Below are 19,335 nucleotides of genomic sequence, written 5' to 3'. Positions count from 1 at the left end.
TTTGGTTGGGTGTCTTGCTAAATTCTCCTAAAATGGGTCTGAAAGCCCGTACTTACGAAGCGCTCACTGATATCCTAATCAGGCACGAATACTAAGATTCTTTATAGCAAGATACTATTTATTTTAATAGCACATGAATAATCAATGGTACATAGGCATTAGCACTACTTCATAGTCACAGAATCTTATACAATAACAGAAATATGCATCAACATTACCGTATGTTGTAGCACGCCTTTCTCATCGGAGGGACTCGATTAGTGAGAAGGAAACAACATTGCGTCACAGGAACAGTGCGTCCACTTGAGCGTCCTGGAAAATGTCCCCATCTCATTAAGCGAGTCCTGTCTTTTTATAGCAAAACTTTGTACGTCATGTGCACCGAGTGGTGAATTGGTGACCAGCATGTGACAGCTGAGTCCTCTTCATGTAACTTGACCACAAGCTGCTGTGGGCACCAGTAGCTTCCTGCACATTTTGCCAGTTGACCACTGGCCGACCACAGTTAACTGGAGATATTGCAAGGAGCCATGAATTTGCCAGCTTCCTTACACCTGTTGTCAACTAACCACGAGTTTCCTGACTGTGGAACTGTAAACTTCCTCATAATCGTGGTTTGCTCAAAATCTGTCTGACACGTATTCATCATCATGGTAAAAATGGGTCAGCCAGAGGACATCTCTCTTTGATACTGAGTTATTGATGGATCAAATAATATCTGGGATCACTATATCTTTTGATTATGATCCCTATCTAATCACACTCATTCTTGAGTCATATCACATTGGGTAACTCCTATCTGCAAATGTTTTCTGAGTCTCTGAAGAGAATCTTTCATGTGGTGAAGATGGCAGCTAGAGAAATAAAATGGGCTGTTACGGTTACCTATCAGTTGGTAGAAATTGGAGATGAGGGGATCATCTCATTGGTAGATGGCAGCTAAATGTGAAGTCTTGCAAAAATTTTACCTTCTGGCATCCCCGGCGCCGGTTCAAATTAGTCATGGCGGGCATGATGTCCTTTGTATGTCTCTTTGCACAGATGACGTTAAGCCAGTCCTGACATATCAAATGCCACATCGAAAGGAAAAAGATTTGCAGGACCCTTGTCTAGCCACCAGTGTCCTGCAAATCGATTTGCTCATTTCTACTAGTAATCTTAAAATCAAGTGTCCAGAAAAATGATCTGGTGACCATCATAACAGATGGTGAATGATAAGCCTGGGATTGCCGCTGTTCAATTTGTTGAAGGTTGCACATCTGTTGTACCCTGCCATATGAAGATTTCGTCAATCAATCTCTTCCATGTTATTATATGTTGAATGTATAACACACGTGTGTACACTGTTTCTTCTTCAAACATGAACATATATCTATTGCCTATCTATTGGCATATTTGGGGTTATGTTGGTACCCATTGCGGTGCCATATTTTTTTTTTTTTTTTTTTTAAAGTAGCACTGGTCCTAAATTTTAAAATAAATCCTGATCACAATAACTTAAGTTGTCAAAGCAGAACTTCTGATGTAACTACTGGGGAGTAGGGAGCGCTGCTACAATTATAGGGGGTTAGATGCAGCTGTGGCTACTGTAGATGGAGGATTTTGATGAGACTTATGTGTTCACATAATAGTGAGCGCCGCTATGATTTTTGAGGGTTAGTATGTGGCTGTGACTACTGGAGGAAAGCGGCTTCTGATGTGACTGATGGGTAATAGGGAGCACTGACATGACTATTCAGGCAAAGGGCAGCAGCTATGACTACTGGAGGAAAGGTGTAGGGGGTCTTGCTCTGACTACAGGATAATATAGTGTTAGCCATGACTGTTAAAGGGGTTGTACACCTTTTGAGACAGATAAGATTTACAATCTCTCTCTCGTCGGATGAGCTCACTGATGGATTCTCAGTTAAATCATTCTGCTGTCAGTCAAAGCAAAAAATTAGATCCAGCACTGAAATAGTAAAAAAAAACCCCAAACAAACGCACTTATTAGATTAATGGTGAAAGGATACTCTAGTCAACGTGTTTCGATCCTTCAGCAAGTTGCAGATGTCAATCCTCAATCATTATGCAGCTAGTAATAGACGGAGCCACAGAGAGGCAATAGAAGGCTCCCTTTGGGGTCCATGTTTCTCAAGAAACGGCTCCTTTCGTTCTTACAGGAATAAATAGATGGGAATTTGGAGGGGATACAATGGTAAAAAAACTTTATGCTTGAAAAGTATAAGATTTTAGCCTCTGGATATAAAAAAAAAAACAAAAAAATTCACTGACGGCAACCAAAGATTTACAAAATGTTTCGGAACTTGGTGGGAATGTCAAGAATTAGAAAAACATGAACTAGAGAATCCTCGTCCCACCGTCCATGAGCTCAGCTTTGTATTACAGATCAGATCCATCAAAGTGGAGGGTGAATTGTAATACCACACACAGCCTGTGGACGGGGGTGGCGCTGTTTTTAGAGAAAGTTGTTTTTCTAATCCTGGATGATTTGTCTAAGGAACAGTGTGTTTACTAAGCGCTGTCCTCATGATTTTACACTTTGCTTGGCTGTTGGACGCTCTTTCGATGGTGCCGACTTTTCTTTTTTCAGGTATCCATCAAAGATTGAGAAAATCAATTATGAAGAAGAAAAAATGCTGGTCCATTTTGAACGCTGGAGCAGTCGATACGACGAGTGGATTCACTGGGACAGCACTCGCATCCGTCCTCTGGAGAAACCGGCAGTGCGGAAAGAAGGACCGAGGGAGGAGGAGGAGAACGTTGTACGTGTCCGGTACCCTACACTGACGCTCTGCTCTTATAGCTTTCCTTAAAGGGATTTTCCAGAGTTTTATTTATTTATTTATTTATTTATTTATTTATTTATTTATTTAAACAAAATTCTTTGCTCATGCCATCTACTAGGGCAGAGCCGCTGAGCTCAGTGATTGTCTGCAGTGTTGGTGAAGTAACAAAAGCACTGCAGGCAATACCAGATGCTGGACCAGGGGAGGGTGAATGAAGCACTTTTTTTTTTTTTTAAACAAACTGCCCCTTGGGACACTGGTTTTCTGAAACTGGAAAGCCCCTTTTAAAGGGGTTATCTAATTCGGAATCCTCATCATTTATACACTCATACTCTGGCAAGTCAACTTCTTCCCAGCAGAACTAGTTATCTTTTCTTTGCGCATTAGTTTTTCCCCTGGCCTTAACTGTGTGTGTGTGTGTGTGTGTGTGTGTGTGTGTATATGTATGTATGTATGTATGTATATGTATGTATGTATGTATATGTGTATATGTATGTATATGTGTATATGTATATATGTATATGTGTATATATATATATATATGTATATATATATATATATATATGTATGTATATATATATGTGTGTGTGTATATACAGTGCCTACAAGTAGTCTTCAACCCCCTGCAGATTTAGCAGGTTTACACATTCGGAATTAACTTGGCATTGTGACATTTGGACTGTAGATCAGCCTGGAGGTGTGAAATGCAGCAAAAAAGAATGTTATTTCTTTTTTTTTTTTTTTTAAATTGTGAAAAGTTTATTCAGAGGGTCATTTATTATTCAACCCCTCAAACCACCAGAATTCTGTTTGGTTCCCCTAAAGTATTAAGAAGTATTTCAGGCACAAAGAACAATGAGCTTCACATGTTTGGATTAATTATCTCTTTTTCCAGCCTTTTCTGACTAATTAAGACCCTCCCCAAACTTGTGAACAGCACTCATACTTGGTCAACATGGGAAAGACAAAGGAGCATTCCAAGGCCATCAGAGACAAGATCGTGGAGGGTCACAAGGCTGGCAAGGGGTACAAAACCCTTTCCAAGGAGTTGGGCCTACCTGTCTCCACTGTTGGGAGCATCATCCGGAAGTGGAAGGCTTATGGAACTACTGTTAGCCTTCCACATCCTGGACAGCCTTTGAAAGTTTCCACCCGTGCCGAGGCCAGGCTTTTCTGAAGAGTCAAGGCTAACCCAAGGACAACAAGGAAGGAGCTCCGGGAAGATCTCATGGCAGTGGGGACATTGGTTTCAGTCAATACCATAAGTAACGTACTCCACCGCAATGGTCTCCGTTCCAGACGAGCCCGTAAGGTACCTTTACTTTCAAAGCGTCATGTCAAGGCTCGTCTAGTTTGCTCATGATCACTTGGAGGACTCTGAGACAGACTGGTTCAAGGTTCTCTGGTCTGATGAGACCAAGATCGAGATCTTTGGTGCCAACCACACACGTGACGTTTGGAGACTGGATGGCACTGCATACGACCCCAAGAATACCATCCCTACAGTCAAGCATGGTGGTGGCAGCATCATGTTGTGAGGCTGTTTCTCAGCCAAGGGGCCTGGCCATCTGGTCCGCATCCATGGGAAGATGGATAGCACGGCCTACCTGGAGATTTTGGCCAAGAACCTCCGCTCCTCCATCAAGGATCTTAAGATGGGTCGTCATTTCATCTTCCAACAAGACAACGACCCAAAGCACACAGCCAAGAAAACCAAGGCCTGGTTCAAGAGGGAAAAAATCAAGGTGTTCCAGTGGCCTAGTCAGTCTCCTGACCTTAACCTAATTGAAAACTTGTGGAAGGAGCTCAAGATTAAAGTCCACATGAGACACCCAAAGAACCTAGATAACTTGGAGAAGATCTGCATGGAGGAGTGGGCCAAGATAACTCCAGAGACCTGTGCCGGCCTGATCAGGTCTTATAAAAGACGATTATTAGCTGTAATTGCAAACAAGGGATATTCCACAAAATATTAAACCTAGGGGTTGAATAATAATTGACCCACACTTTTATGTTGAAAATTGTATTAAAATTTAACTGAGCAACATAACTTGTTGGTTTGTAAGATTTATGCATCTGTTAATAAATCCTGCTCTTGTTTGAAGTTTGCAGGCTCTAACTTATTTGCATCTTATCAAACCTGCTAAATCTGCAGGGGGTTGAATACTACTTGTAGGCACTGTGTGTGTGTATATATATATATATATATATATATATATATATATATATATATATATATATATATATATATATATATATATATATATATATATATATATATATATATATATTCTACATACATACAGTCATGGCCAAAAGTTTTGAGAATGACACCAAAATGATATTTTCACATGATCTGTTGCCCTCTGGTTTTTAATTGTGTTTGTCTGATGTTTACATCACATACAGAAATATAATTGCAATCATATTATGAGACCAAAAGGTTCTATTGACAGAATGAGTTAATGCAGCAAGTCAGTATTTGCAGTGTTGACCCTTCTTCTTCAGGACCTCTGCAATTCTCCCTGGCATGCTCTCAATCAACTTCTGGAGCAAATCCTGACTGATAGCTGTCCATTCTTGCATAAGCAATGCTTGCATTTTGCCAGAATGTGTTGGTTTTTGTTTGTCCACCCGTCTCTTGATGATTGCCCACAAGTTCTCAATGGGATTAAGATCTGGGGAGTTTCCAGGCCATGGACCCAAAATCTCTGTTTTGTTCCATGAGCCATTTAGTGATCACCTTTGCTTTATGGCAAGGTGCTCCATCATGCTGGAAAAGGCATTGTTGTGCGCCAAACTGCTCTTGGACAGTTGGGAGAAGTTGCTCTTGGAGGACATTCTGGTACCATTCTTTATTCATGGCTGTGTTTTTAGGCAAGACTGTGAGTGGTGCGATTCCCTTGGCTGAGAAGCAACCCCACACATGAATGGTTTCAGGATGCTTAACAGTTGGCATGAGACAAGACTGGTGCTAGCGCTCACCTCTTCTTCTCCTAATAAGCTGTTTTCCAGATGTCCGAAACAATCGAAAAGGGGATTCATCTGAGAAAATGGCTTTACCCCAGTCCTCAGCAGTCCACTCCCTGTACCTTGTGCAGAATATCAGTCGGTCCCTGATGTTTTTTCTGGAGAGAAGTGGCTTCTTTGCTGCCCTCCTTGAAACCAGGCCTTGCTCAAGCAGTCTCCGCCTCACAATGCGTGCAGAAGCCCTCACACCAGCCTGCTGCCATTGCTGAGCTAGCTCGGCACTGCTGGTAGTCCCATCCCGCAGCTGAAACAGTTTTAAGATACGGTCCTGGCGTTTGCTGGTCCTTCTTGGGCGCCCAGGAGCCTTTTTGGCAACAATGGAAGCTTTCTCCTTGAAGTTCTTGATGATGCGATAGATTGTTGACTGAGGTGCAATCTTTGTAGCTGCGATACTCTTCCATGTTAGGCCATTTTTGTGCAAAGCAATGATGGCTGCACGTGTTTCTTTAGAGATAACCATGGTTAACTGAAGAGAAACAATGATACCAAGCACCAGCCTCCTTTTTAAAGTGTCCAGTGGTGTCATTCTTACTTAATCATGACTGATTGATCGCCAGCCCTGTCCTCATCAACACCCACACCTGTGTTAATGGAACAATCACTAAAACAATGTTAGCTGCTCCTTTTAAGGTAGGAATGCAATGATGTTGAAATGTGTTTTGGGGGTTAAAGTTCATTTCCTTAGCCAATATTGACTTTGCAAGTAATTGCTGTTAAGCTGATCACTCTTTATGACATTCTGGAGTATATGCAAATTGCCATTAGAAAAACTTAAGCAGTAGACTTTGTAAAAATTAATATTTGTAGCATTCTCAAAACTTTTGGCCATGACTGTATATAATGTGTGTATGTATATGTATGTATATATATGTATGTATATATGTGTGTGTGTGTGTGTGTGTGTATATGTGTATATATATATATATATATATATATATATATATATATATATATATATATATATATATATATATATATATATATATATATATATATATATATATATATATATAATTATATGTATGTGTGTGTATATATGTATCCTTACATATAATTGCCTTATTCTGTCTCTGTCTTGCTCCAAAATTGTGTCCTTACGGTGACACAAAGCTGATTGGCCGCTGGGCTCTCCATGGCCCCGCCCCCCGCACGGATTGGCCGCTCGCCCAGGCTCCGCCCCCACACGGATTGGCCGGCCGCTCGCCCAGGCTCCGCCCCCCACACGGATTGGCCTCTCGCCCCGGCACCCTGCAGGCATTGGCAACTCAGCCACGCCCCGCCCCCCTCACGCAATGCACGCTCGCTCTGGAACCGACACAGAGCCACGACTCTCAGGTGAGTACTGTACCCCCGGGAGCCCACGTCAGCGTACGCCGCCAACCCAGCCGACACATACCCTCGCATTGCTGGGGCTGGCCGGCGTATGCTGGTGTGGGCTCCCGTGCGAGCGGGGTGGCGGGATACGCCGGTAACCATGGTAGCATAGTTACCAGCGCATCAAGGTCCTGCAGCAGCGGAACATACACACACACACACTCACAACATCCTGGGATATCGCTTGCTTCTCGGCGGCAATACTGTGCAGTGAGCTTCCAGGACCTGCCGGAGGATCACATGACCAGAAGCATGTGGTATCTCCGGATGTTGTGAGTGTGAGCGCGTATGTGCAATATCGTCAATGTGTGTGTGTGTGAGTATATGCGATCGGGTGTGTGTGAGTGTATGCGATCGGGTGTGTGTGAGTGTATGCGATCAGGTGTGTGTGTGTGTGTGTGTATGCGATCGGATCTGTGAGTGTCGGCAGAGGAGCACGGCGTGCTGGAGGAGGCTGGGAGGAGAGAGGCTGATCCTGGGGAAGGCTGGGAGGGTGAGGCTGAGAGAAGAGAGGCTGATGCTGGGGGAGGCTGAGGCTGGGGTAGGCTGGGAGGAGAGAGGCTGATGCTGGGGACAGAAAAGGCTGATGCTGGGAGGAGAGAGGCTGATGCTGCGGGCAGAGAGGCTGATGCTGGTGCAGCATGGGGGATGGAGCACTAAGGGGAGTGCGCAGCATGGGGGATGGAGCACGTTTGGGAGTGCGCAGCATGGCGGATGGAGCACGTTTGGGCGTGCGCAGCATGGCGGATGGAGCACGTTTGGGAGTGCGCAGCATGGCGGATGGAGCACGTTTGGGAGTGCGCAGCATGGCGGATGGAGCACGTTTGGGAGTGCGCAGCATGGCGGATGGAGCACGTTTGGGAGTGCGCAGCATGGCGGATGGAGCACGTTTGGGAGTGCGCAGCATGGCGGATGGACCTTGTTTGGGAGTGCGCAGCATGGCGGATGGACCACGTTTGGGGGTGCGCAGCATGGCGGATGGACCACGTTTGGGAGTGCGCAGCATAGGGGATGGAGCACGTTTGGGAGTGTGCAGCATGGCGGATGGAGCACGTTTGGGAGTGCGCAGCATGGCGGATGGACCACGTTTGGGAGTGCGCAGCATGGCGGATGGACCACGTTTGGGAGTGTGCAGCATGGCGGATGGAGCACGTTTGGGAGTGCGCAGCATGGCGGATGGAGCACGTTTGGGAGTGCGCAGCATGGGGGATGCAGCACGATGGGGAGTGCGCAGTATGGCGGATGGAGCACGTTTGGGAGTGCGCAGCATGGCGGATGGAGCACGTTTGGGAGTGCGCAGCATGGGGGATGGAGCACGATGGGGAATGCGCAGCATAGGGGATGGAGCACGATGGGGAATGCGCAGCATATGGGATGGAGCACGATGGGGAGTGCGCAGCATGGGGGATGGAGCACGATGGGGAGTGCGCAGCATGGGGGATGAAGCACGATGGGGGGTGCTAAGCATGGGGGATGGAGCACGATGGGGGGTGCGAAGCATGGGGGATGGAGCACGATGGGAGGTGCACATCTCCCCCCAACACACACACACACACACTGGGAACCACAAACACCGCCCTCCACAGACACCCACACACACAGACAACGCTGCACACACACAACACCCAACACACAAACACCGCGGTATACATAAATATACGCACATACCGCACAACACACACATTGCACAAAACATACCTCCCCCCAAAACACACCACACACACACAAACCGCGCAACACACACACACACAACGCTACAGACACACAGCGCTCCACAAACAACGCAACACACATACAACACCGCTCTCACCCCCCGCCACACCCAGACAACACCCAGAACATGTACAGCCCCTACACAAACACTTGGTAACTACACACAACAACATCTATATATATATAACAAAAATCATACATGAACTACACAATACGTAAATTCTAGAATACCCGATGCGTAGAATCGGGCCACCTTCTAGTGTATATATATATATGTGCGTGTGCGTGTGTGTATATATATGTGTATATATGTATGTGTGTGTATATATATATGTATATATAAATATATATATATATGTATATATATATGTATATATGTATATATCTATATATATAATTGCCTTATTCTGTCTGTCTGTCATGCTCTGAAATTGTGTCCTTACGGTGACACAAAGCTGATTGGCCGCTGGGCTCGCCATGGCCCCGCCCCCCCACACGGATTGGCCTCTCGCCCCGGCTCTCTGCAGGCCCCGCCCCCCTCACGCAATGCACGCTCGCTCTGGCCCAACTGACACGGAGCCGCGACTCCCAGGTGAGTACACACACACACATCAGATCACACTCACTCTCACACTCACTCTCACACACACCTCACACATCACATCCACACACTCACAACATCCTGGGATATCGCTTGCTGCTACACCGGCTCCGTCAGGATCTCAGCAGCGCCACACATAACCTTGCGATGCTGGCATCTTGACGGAGGCCGTGAAAGCTGGTAACCATTATACACATCGGGTAACTAAGGTCCCTTAGTTACCCGATGTGTATCATAGTTACCAGTGTACACCGGCTCACACTCACTCTCATACACACCTCACACACACATCACATCGCATCCACACATCAAGGTCCTGCAGCGGCGGAAAATACAGACACATAACAGCACACACACACACATACACACACACACACATACACACACACAAATCAGATCACACTCACTCTCACACACACATCGCATCCACATACTCACAACATCCTGGGATATCGCTTGCTTCTCGGCAGCGATACTGTGCTGTTGTGAGCTTCCAGGACCTGCGGGAGGATCACATGGCCAGAAGCATGTGATATCCCCGGATGTTGTGAGTATAAGCGCGTATGTGCGATATCGTCAGTGTCTGTGTGTGTGAGTGTATGCGATCGGGTGTGTGTGTGAGTGGATGCGATCGGGTGTGTGTGAGTGGATGCGATCGGGTGTGTGAGTGGATGCGATCGGGTGTGTGTGAGTGGATGCGATCGGGTGTGTGAGTGTCGGCAGAGGAGCACGGCGTGCTGGAGGAGGCTGGGAGCAGAGAGGCTGATCATGGGGAAGGCTGGGAGGAGAGAGGCTGATGCTGGGGGAGGCTGGGAGGGGGAGGCTGGGACGAGGGAGGCTGATGCTGGTGGAGGCTGATGCTTGGGGAGGCAGATGCTGAGGGAGGCTGGAAGGAGAGAGGCTGATCCTGGGGAAGGCTGGGAACGGGAGGCTGATGCTGAGGGAGGCTGGAAGGAGAGAGGCTGATGCTGGGGGAGGCTGGAAGGAGAGAGGCTGATGCTGGGGGAGGCTGGAAGGAGAGAGGCTGATGCTGGTGGAGGCTGATGCTTGGGGAGGCTGATGCTGGGGGAGACTGGGAGCGGAAGGCTGATGCTGAGGGAGGCTGGGAGGAAGGAGGCTGGGAGGAGAGAGGCTGATCCTGGGGAAGGCTGGGAAGGGGAGGCTGATGCTGGGGGAGGCTGGAAGGAGAGAGGCTGATGCTGGTGGAGGCTGATGCATGGGGAGGCTGATGCATGGGGAGGCTGATGCTGGGGGAGACTGGGAGCGGAAGGCTGATGCTGAGGGAGGCTGGGAGGGGGAGGCTGGGAGGAAGGAGGCTGGGAGGAGAGAGGCTGATCCTGGGGAAGGCTGGGAAGGGGAGGCTGATGCTGACGGAAGCTGGAAGGAGAGAGGCTGATGCTGGGGGAGGCTGGAAGGAGAGAGGCTGAGGCTGGGAGGAGAGAGGCTGATGCTGGGGAAGGCTGATGCTGAGGGAGGCTGGGAGGGGAAAGCTGATGCTGGGGAAGGCTGGGAGGACGGAGGCTGGGAGGAGAGAGGCTGATCCTGGGGAAGGCTGGGAGAGGGAGGCTGATGCTGGCGGAGGCTGATGCTGGGGGAGGCTGGAAGGAGAGAGGCTGATGCTGGTGGAGGCTGATGCTTGGGGAGGCTGGGAGAGGGAGGCTGATGCTGAGGGAGGCTGGGAGGAGGGAGGCTGGGAGAGGTAGGCTGAGAGAAGAGAGGCTGATGCACACACACACACACACACACACGCACTGCACAACACACCACACACACACACTGGGAACCACAAACAACTGCCCTACACAGACACCCACACACACAGACAACGCTGCACACACACAACACCCAACACACAAACACCGCGGCACACACAAATATACGCACATACCGCACAACACACACATTGCACAAAACATACCTCCCCCCAAAACACACCACACACACACAAACCGCGCAACACACACACACAACGCTACAGACACACAGCGCTCCACAAACAACGCAACACACGCAACACACATACAACACCGCTCTCACCCCCCGTCACACCCAGACAACACCCAGAACATGTACAGCGCCTACACAAACACTTGGTAACTACACACAACAACATCTCTATATATATATATATATATAACAAAAATCATACATGAACTACACAATACGTAAAATCTAGAATACCCGATGCGTAGAATCGGGCCACCTTCTAGTACATATATATGTGTGTAATTGTGTGTGTATATGTGTGTGTATATATATATATTATATATATATAAAATGTGTGTGTGTGACAACATAGTCACAAGACCAAGTTGTCACAAAGGTCCTTAAGCAGTCTTGGCATCAGGATATAAGCCTTGTGGCTCTAGGAGAATGAGGGCACTGTTAAATTGCCCACTTTGCTCCCCCTTCTCCCGCTAATACCGGTCCTGCATACGAGCTTGACTACTGTTCAGTTCTTTTAGACTCCTGCAATCAAGAGACCTTTTGGTCACATGACTGTGAAGTCACCAAAGGTCCTTAAACAATCTTAACCTCGGATTACAAATGCTGGGGTCTTGAAGACAGTGAGGGGCCTGAAAAATTGCTCAGGATGACTTCCCCTTAATGCCAGCCCTGACTGTAACTATGGCTTTTTTTTTTTAATATGGCTTATATATATAATATACAGATAGCTCAATGTAAGAAATTGAAAGTTTTTTGGTTAAACCTTCCCTCTCATCATCCATTGTCAGGTAAGTTAAATAAGATGTTTCTTTGCCCAGTGTTAGGTCTCCGCCGCCCTCCTGGCCCTTGCTGATGAGCTGCAGTGCTGATATAACTCCTACAGCCCATGTGATCTTTTTTTTTTATAGGATTTTCGAGAAGGTGAAGAAGTTCTGGCCCGATGGACGGATTGTCGATATTATCCTGCCAAGATCGAAACCATAAACAAAGAAGGTTGGTAGCTGTGAAAAGTCATATTTTACATGTAATGGTGTAAGCGATCAAACAGTCGTAGCTTCAAGTCCCATAAGGAAACCTAAAAAATACATAAAAAATAATTTCAAAATGTTTTAGAAAATATTACAAAAAAAAAAACAAAACGCAAGTTTAACCCCTTCAGCCCCAGGGCGCTTACAGTTTTTATTTTTTGCTCCTTTTCTTCCAAGAGCCGTACCTTTTTTATTTTTCCGTCAATCTTGCCATATGAGGGCTTGTTTTTTGCGGGACAAGTTTTTTACTTTTAAATGAAACCATAAGTTTTACCATATAGTGTACTGGAAAACAGCAAAAAAATTCTAAATGTGGAAAAACTGCAAAAAAAAGTGTGATCGCACAATAGTTTTTGGGCTGTTTTATTCACCGTGTTCACTTTATGGTAAAACTGATGTCTTGTTGTGATGCCTCAGGTCGGTGCGAGTTTGTAGACACCAAACATGTAGTGGTTTACTTGTATCTAAGGGGTTAAAAAAAATTCACAAGCTTGTCCAATAAAAGTGGCGTACGTTTTGCACCATTTTCCAAAACCCGTAGCGTTCTCATTTTTTGGGATCTATGGCTCAGTGACTGCTTATTTTTTGTATCTCGAGCTGACGTTTTTATTGGTACTATTTTTGCGCAGATGCTACGTTTTCATCGCCTGTTTTTGCATTTTGCGTAAAACTTGTGGCAACCAAAAAACGTAATTTTGGCGTTTGAAATTTTTTTGCAGCTACGCCATTTACCAACCATATTAATTCATAATAGATCAGGCATTTCTTAACGCGGCGATACCAAATGTGTATATTTTTTATTTTTTTTAACCCTTTAAATTTCAATGGGGTGAAAGGGGGGTGATTTGAACTTTTAGGTTTTGTTTTTTGTGTTTTTTTTTTTTTTTAATTTTTGAAAACTTTTTTTTTTTTATTTTACTAGTCCTCCTAGGGGGCTACATGGATCAGCAATCCGATCGCTCTGCCCTATATGCTGATCACAGCTATACAGCTGATATGCTCACTTTCGGCTTCATTAGGCTCCGGGCTGAGTGAAACCGAAAGTGACTCATGTTACCTACAGGCATCATCACATGACCCTGTGCTATCATGGCAACCACCGAAAGTCACGTGATCACGCACGTGACTTCCGGTGGGGGCGGCGGTAAGTGAGAGTAATGGCCGTACGCATATACATCTTGCTGCCAGACTTTGACAGCGAGATGTAAGGGGTTAAAAGTTGCAAGTGGAAGCGATTCCGCTTGTAACTTGCAGGCGCACATGTCAGCTGTTAAAAACAGCTGATATGTCCGCGGATTGCCGCGACCTGCCCACGGCAGGGGGCGGGGATTAACCTCACACGATCCATGACGGATAGATCCGTCATGGGTCGTGAAGGGGTTAACTCACCCTGTCCACCTCTTTCATTTTGCTTATCTCATAAAAGAAAAGAAATTACAGTAAACACCATAAAAAAAATCAGAAGACGGTCGAGGGAAAAAATGAAAATGGCAAAAAGTAAACAGAAAACAAACAAACAAACCTCCCCTTGAAAAATGTCTTTGACGGGAATGGCTGATCAATCTAATGTGCATTGAATAAAAAGAGAAATGTAATTTTTTGTGTCTGAAGTTATACTATAGTTATAGAGATGCAGAATTTTATATATTAAAGGGAACCTGTCAGGTCCAATATGCAGCCAGCACCACGAGCAGTTCTGGGTGCATATTGCTAATCCCTGCCTGATCGTCTTTGTATACACTAGCATAGATAAAGAGATCTTTAGAAAAAAGTATTTCTAAAGATCCTTTATGATATGCTAATGAGCGCAGGGACTAGTCTTAAAGGTGTTATTTCCTTTGGCTAGTTGGTCCCCTTAGCATGCAAGCACGCCCCTGTGAGGGTGCTAACCTGCCATTGAATGAACAGTGTCAGAGGTATGGGTTGCGCTCACCGCTCTCTGCTGCCACCACGCCCGACGCTGGATTATGGCTCTGTGCACCTGATCAGAAGTCCCCGGACTTGCAGTCATGCGCACTATGAAGCCGGGTGTACGTGTCTCGGCTTCCGACTGGTGTACTGCGTATGACCGGAAGTGTCGGGGACGTTCTGATCATGCGCATTGAGCCGAAAACCAGCAGTGGCAGCAGAGATGCGTGACCATGCCTCTGACGCTGCACATTCAAAAGCATGTTAGCACGCCCACAGGGGGGGAAGGCTGACTAGCCAAGGGAACTAATGCCTTTGTGACTAGTCCCTGTGCTCATTAGCATATCATAAAGGATCTTTATAAATATTTTTTCTAAACATCTCTTTTTCTATGCTAGTGTATACAGGGACGGTTAGGCAGGGCTTAGCAATATACACCCAGATGCATATTACACCTGACAGGTTCCCTTTAACCCCTTCAAGCACCTTGACGCAACTGCACGTCACAGTCAGGGTATGATATATAGAGCGGGCTCAGTAGCTGATCCTGCACAATACTCTGCAGATGCTGGCTGTAATACACAGCCAGCATCTGCCTCTAACCACAGCACATAATTTAAAACCTGATGTCTATCACTGACATTGCTCCGGTTGCTGCCATCTTGGTACTCTTTTTAAGCTCCGCCGTAGCTTCATCGGAGACTTAATCGGATCATGTTACTAGTTCAGTTTAGTGCACAATAAAGAAACTATTTTTTTTTACTGTCTATTACACTGGGGAACAATTTGAAAAAAATTTCTGTTGAGTTAGGTTTTTGAGCTGATTTATACTAAAATTGGCATGCTGATTCCAAAAATGTAGTCAGTTTCTTTTCTATCACGTCAAGTTTTTCCTCCTCAAGTTACCTGCCGTTGAAGCACAATTGCACAGATTTCTGTAATAAGACTTGATATGAGTACAATTCGATTCATATAGAGTCATATAAACATGATAGTGTTAAAAAACATTTGTCATGCCTATTTCTTATATATTTCATTTTTTGTTCATATTTGTACTATTTAAAAAAATACAAAGATTTTTTAGGTACAGTAGTTTACATATTTTTGAGAAGACAAAAATCCTATAGTTCAAAAACTTGACGTGATAGAGAAAAACTGAGATCATTTCTGGATTCAGCATCCAAAAATTAAGAACAGTTGTCAGACCTAACTCCTAAAAAATTGCGTTCACCAGTGTTATTGTAGTTCCATAGAAGTTGAATTTTCTATAGTACAGATGTCTTTGTACGGATTGATACTTTTTACATTTTTATATAATCTTTACACTATTTGTGACCGTTTCCACCTGACTTCATGTGTCTCCCCCTTGCAGGTACCTATACTGTGCAGTTTTATGATGGAGTAATTCGCTGCCTGAAGAAGATGCACATAAAGTCTATGCCAGAAGATGCCAAAGGCCAGGTAGCCCCTTCCTCTCTAACCCCTAGAGCGGCCTGTGCTGTACCCAGCTTCATAGTCTTTGTTTCCCACCCACAGCTGATTGTTGGGGGGGATTTTCAGGGGGTCAATATACCATATTTTTCGGACTATAAGACGCCCTTTTTTCCCCCAAATGTTGGGGGGAAAGTGGGGGGTGCGTCTTATAGTCTGAATGTAGGGCTGCGGGGAATGAGGGTGGAGCGGATCATCGGGGGCACGAGCAGGCTGTAACAGCGCCTGCCGTGATCACGTGGGCCCGCTCATTACATATGCACGCCCATCCTCCCGCCTATCATCTCTCAGCGCTGAAGCCGGCGCTGACAAGTGGGCGGGGAGTGCGCGCACTCCTGGAAACTACAGCCTGGAGTGATCATATGCGGCTGTATTCACTGCCCCCCCGCGCATCATCATCAGCGCGGGGGGGCAGTGAATAAGTACGGTACACTCACCGGCCACTTCCCTGAAGCACCGCAATCTCCTCCAGTCTGCCGGTCAGCTGATCTGTGTAGAAAGCAGTGAGCACAGCGATGACGTCATCGCTGTGCGCACCGCTAGTCACGCAGGTCAGCTGGCCGGCAGACTGGAGGAGATCGCGGTGCTTCAGGGAAGTGACCGGTGACGGTTCCACAGATCAGCCGCGCTGCTGCCGCCACAGACGGGGGGAGGAGCAATGCTGCATGGAGCGAGGAAAGGTGAGTATAAACGTGTATATTTTTTTTGTGTGATACAGGATATATAGCAGGTTGGGGGGTATATAGCAGGATGGATGGCAGTATATAGCAGGTTGGAGGTATATATCAGGATGGATGGCAGTATATAGCAGGTTGGAGGTATATATCAGAATGGATGGCAGTATATAGCAGGTTGGGGGGTATATAGCAGGATGGATGGCAGTATATACAGGTTGGGGGTATATAGAAGGATGGATGGCAGTATATAGCAGGTTGGGGGTATATAGCATGATGGATGGCAGTATATAGCAGGCTGGGGGTATATAGCAGGGTGGATGGCGGTATATAGCAGGATGGATGGCGGTATATAGCAGGATGGATGGCGGTATATAGCAGGATGGATGGCGGTATATAGCAGGATGGATGGCGGTATATAGCAGGATGGATGGCGCTATATAGCAGGATGGATAGCGGTATATAGCAGGATGGATGGCGGTATATAGCAGGATGGATGGCGGTATATAGCAGGATGGATGGCTGTATATAGCAGGATGGATGGCGGTATATAGCAGGATGGATGGCAGTATATAGCAGGTTGGGGGTATATAGCAGGATGGAGGACAGTATATAGGAGGATGATAGATAGATAGATACAAGGCAGGAGGATCATTATCAGGATGGGGTACCTTAGTAGAGAATTTGGGGACATTACCCCATAACAGTGTCAGCGGTAGATCCTCGCCCCATAACAGTGTGTCATGACCACATTTTTTGCTTAAAATTTTATTTTCCTATTTTCCTCCTCTAAAACCAGGGTGCGTCTTATGGTCCGGTGCGTCTTTATAGTCCGAAAAATACGGTAAATGACTGCACTCTACCTTAAAGAGGTTACCTGTGGCTTTAATAATGAAGGCCTATCTTTGGGTTAAGCTGATCAAAAATAGATCCCACTCCCACCCATCGGCAGATCGGAGGGTTTTTCAGCATTGGGAATGCCACAGCGCCATATATTGTGTAGTGGCTGATATTGGTACTGCATGCTCTTTCCGGTAGGACTGAACATAGACACCAATTGTTGATTTCTCTTTGTCCAGGACTGGATAGCGTTAGTCAAAGCAGCTGCAGCCATGACCAAGAACAAGTCCACTAACAAACCAAGGACAAGCGTTAACAGCAATAAAGACAGTAAAGAAGAGAAAAAAATACAAAGAGCATTATCAAAAAAGGAAGACGCCCCCATCAGTAAACCGCTGGAACTGTTCCACAAGGAAGAGGAGCCGACGTCGAGCTGCAACCTGGGTACAAACACCGCTCGTGTTATTGTTATAGTAGATAGTGAAGTAGATAGTGAAAGGTTCTCTCCTAATATTTTTTTTCATTAACCTACAAGCTAGCTTAAAGTTTGACGAATCCTAAGGAAAAAAAAAGACAAAAACGTTTAGCAATATATTTTTTTAATGGGAATGTTAGATGAGATATATATCACCTACAAAATACTTATAGCAGTGATGAGAAAACCACAAAATACATTTTTTTTTTTCCTTGGGCTGTAATTTTTAGTGTCAGCCTCTAGGTGGCAGCAGGAGGCTGATACTAAGAATTACAACCTGGGGGGACATAGGAACCATGAATGTACACTGCTGCCACCAGGAGGCTGATACTAAGAATTACAGCCTGGGGGGACACAGGAACCATGAGTGTACTTTGCTGCCACCAGGAGGCTGATACTAAGAATTACAACCTGGGGGGACATAGGAACCATGAGTGTACGCTGCTGCCACCAGGGGGCTGATACTAAGAATTACAACCTGGAGTACACAGGAACCATGAGTGTACGCTGCTGCCACCAGGGGGCTGATACTAAGAATTACAACCTGGGGGGACACAGGAACCATGGGTGTACGCTGCTGCCACCAGGGGGCTGATACTAAGAATTACAACCTGGGGGGACACAGGAACCATGGGTGTACGCTGCTGCCACCAGGAGGCTGATACTAAGAATTACAACCTGGGGGGACACAGGAACCATGAGTGTACTCTGCTGCCACCAGGAGGCTGATACTAAGAATTACAACCTGGGGGAAAGCAGGAACCATGAGTGTACTCTGCTGCCACCAGGAGGCTGATACTAAGAATTACAGCCTGGGGGAAAGCAGGAACCATGAGTGTACGCTGCTGCCACCAGGGGGCTGATACTAAGAATTACAACCTGGGGGGACACAGGAACCATGAGTGTACTCTGCTGCCACCAGGAGGCGGATACTAAGAATTACAGCCTGGGGGGACACAGGAACCATGAGTGTACTCTGCTGCCACCAGGAGGCTGATACTAAGAATTACAACCTGGGGGAAAGCAGGAACCATGAGTGTACTCTGCTGCCACCAGGAGGCGGATACTAAGAATTACAGCCTGGGGGGACACAGGAACCATGAGTGTACTCTGCTGCCACCAGGAGGCTGATACTAAGAATTACAGCCTGGGGGAAAGCAGGAACCATGAGTGTACTCTGCTGCCACCAGGAGGCTGATACTAAGAATTACAGCCTGGGGGAAAGCAGGAACCATGAGTGTACTCTGCTGCCACCAGGAGGCTGGTACTAAAAATTACAGCCTGGGGGAAAGCAGGAACCATGAGTGTACTCTGCTGCCACCAGGAGGCTGATACTAAGAATTACAGCCTGGGGGGGACACAGGAACCATGAGTGTACGCTGCTGCCACCAGGGGGCTGATACTAAGAATTACAGCCTGGGGGAAAGCAGGAACCATGAGTGTACGCTGCTGCCACCAGGGGGCT

General features: G+C 46.3%; 1 protein-coding gene across 1 annotated transcript in view; it reads left to right on the top strand.

Annotated features, from left to right (window-relative positions):
- Positions 1–19,335, top strand: part of PHF20L1 (PHD finger protein 20 like 1) — a 162,697-nt gene that overhangs the window by 23,825 nt on the left and 119,537 nt on the right. Inside the window, exons 3-6 of the mRNA XM_075352848.1 lie at positions 2,594–2,765; positions 12,363–12,447; positions 15,763–15,851; positions 17,635–17,839. Coding sequence (XP_075208963.1) covers positions 2,594–2,765; positions 12,363–12,447; positions 15,763–15,851; positions 17,635–17,839 — 551 coding nt within the window. The remainder of the gene's footprint in view (positions 1–2,593; positions 2,766–12,362; positions 12,448–15,762; positions 15,852–17,634; positions 17,840–19,335) is intronic.

Source organism: Anomaloglossus baeobatrachus, chromosome 6 (assembly GCF_048569485.1).
Source record: "Anomaloglossus baeobatrachus isolate aAnoBae1 chromosome 6, aAnoBae1.hap1, whole genome shotgun sequence".
Lineage (NCBI taxonomy): Eukaryota > Metazoa > Chordata > Amphibia > Anura > Aromobatidae > Anomaloglossus > Anomaloglossus baeobatrachus.
This window is presented reverse-complemented; position numbering and strand designations above follow the sequence as displayed.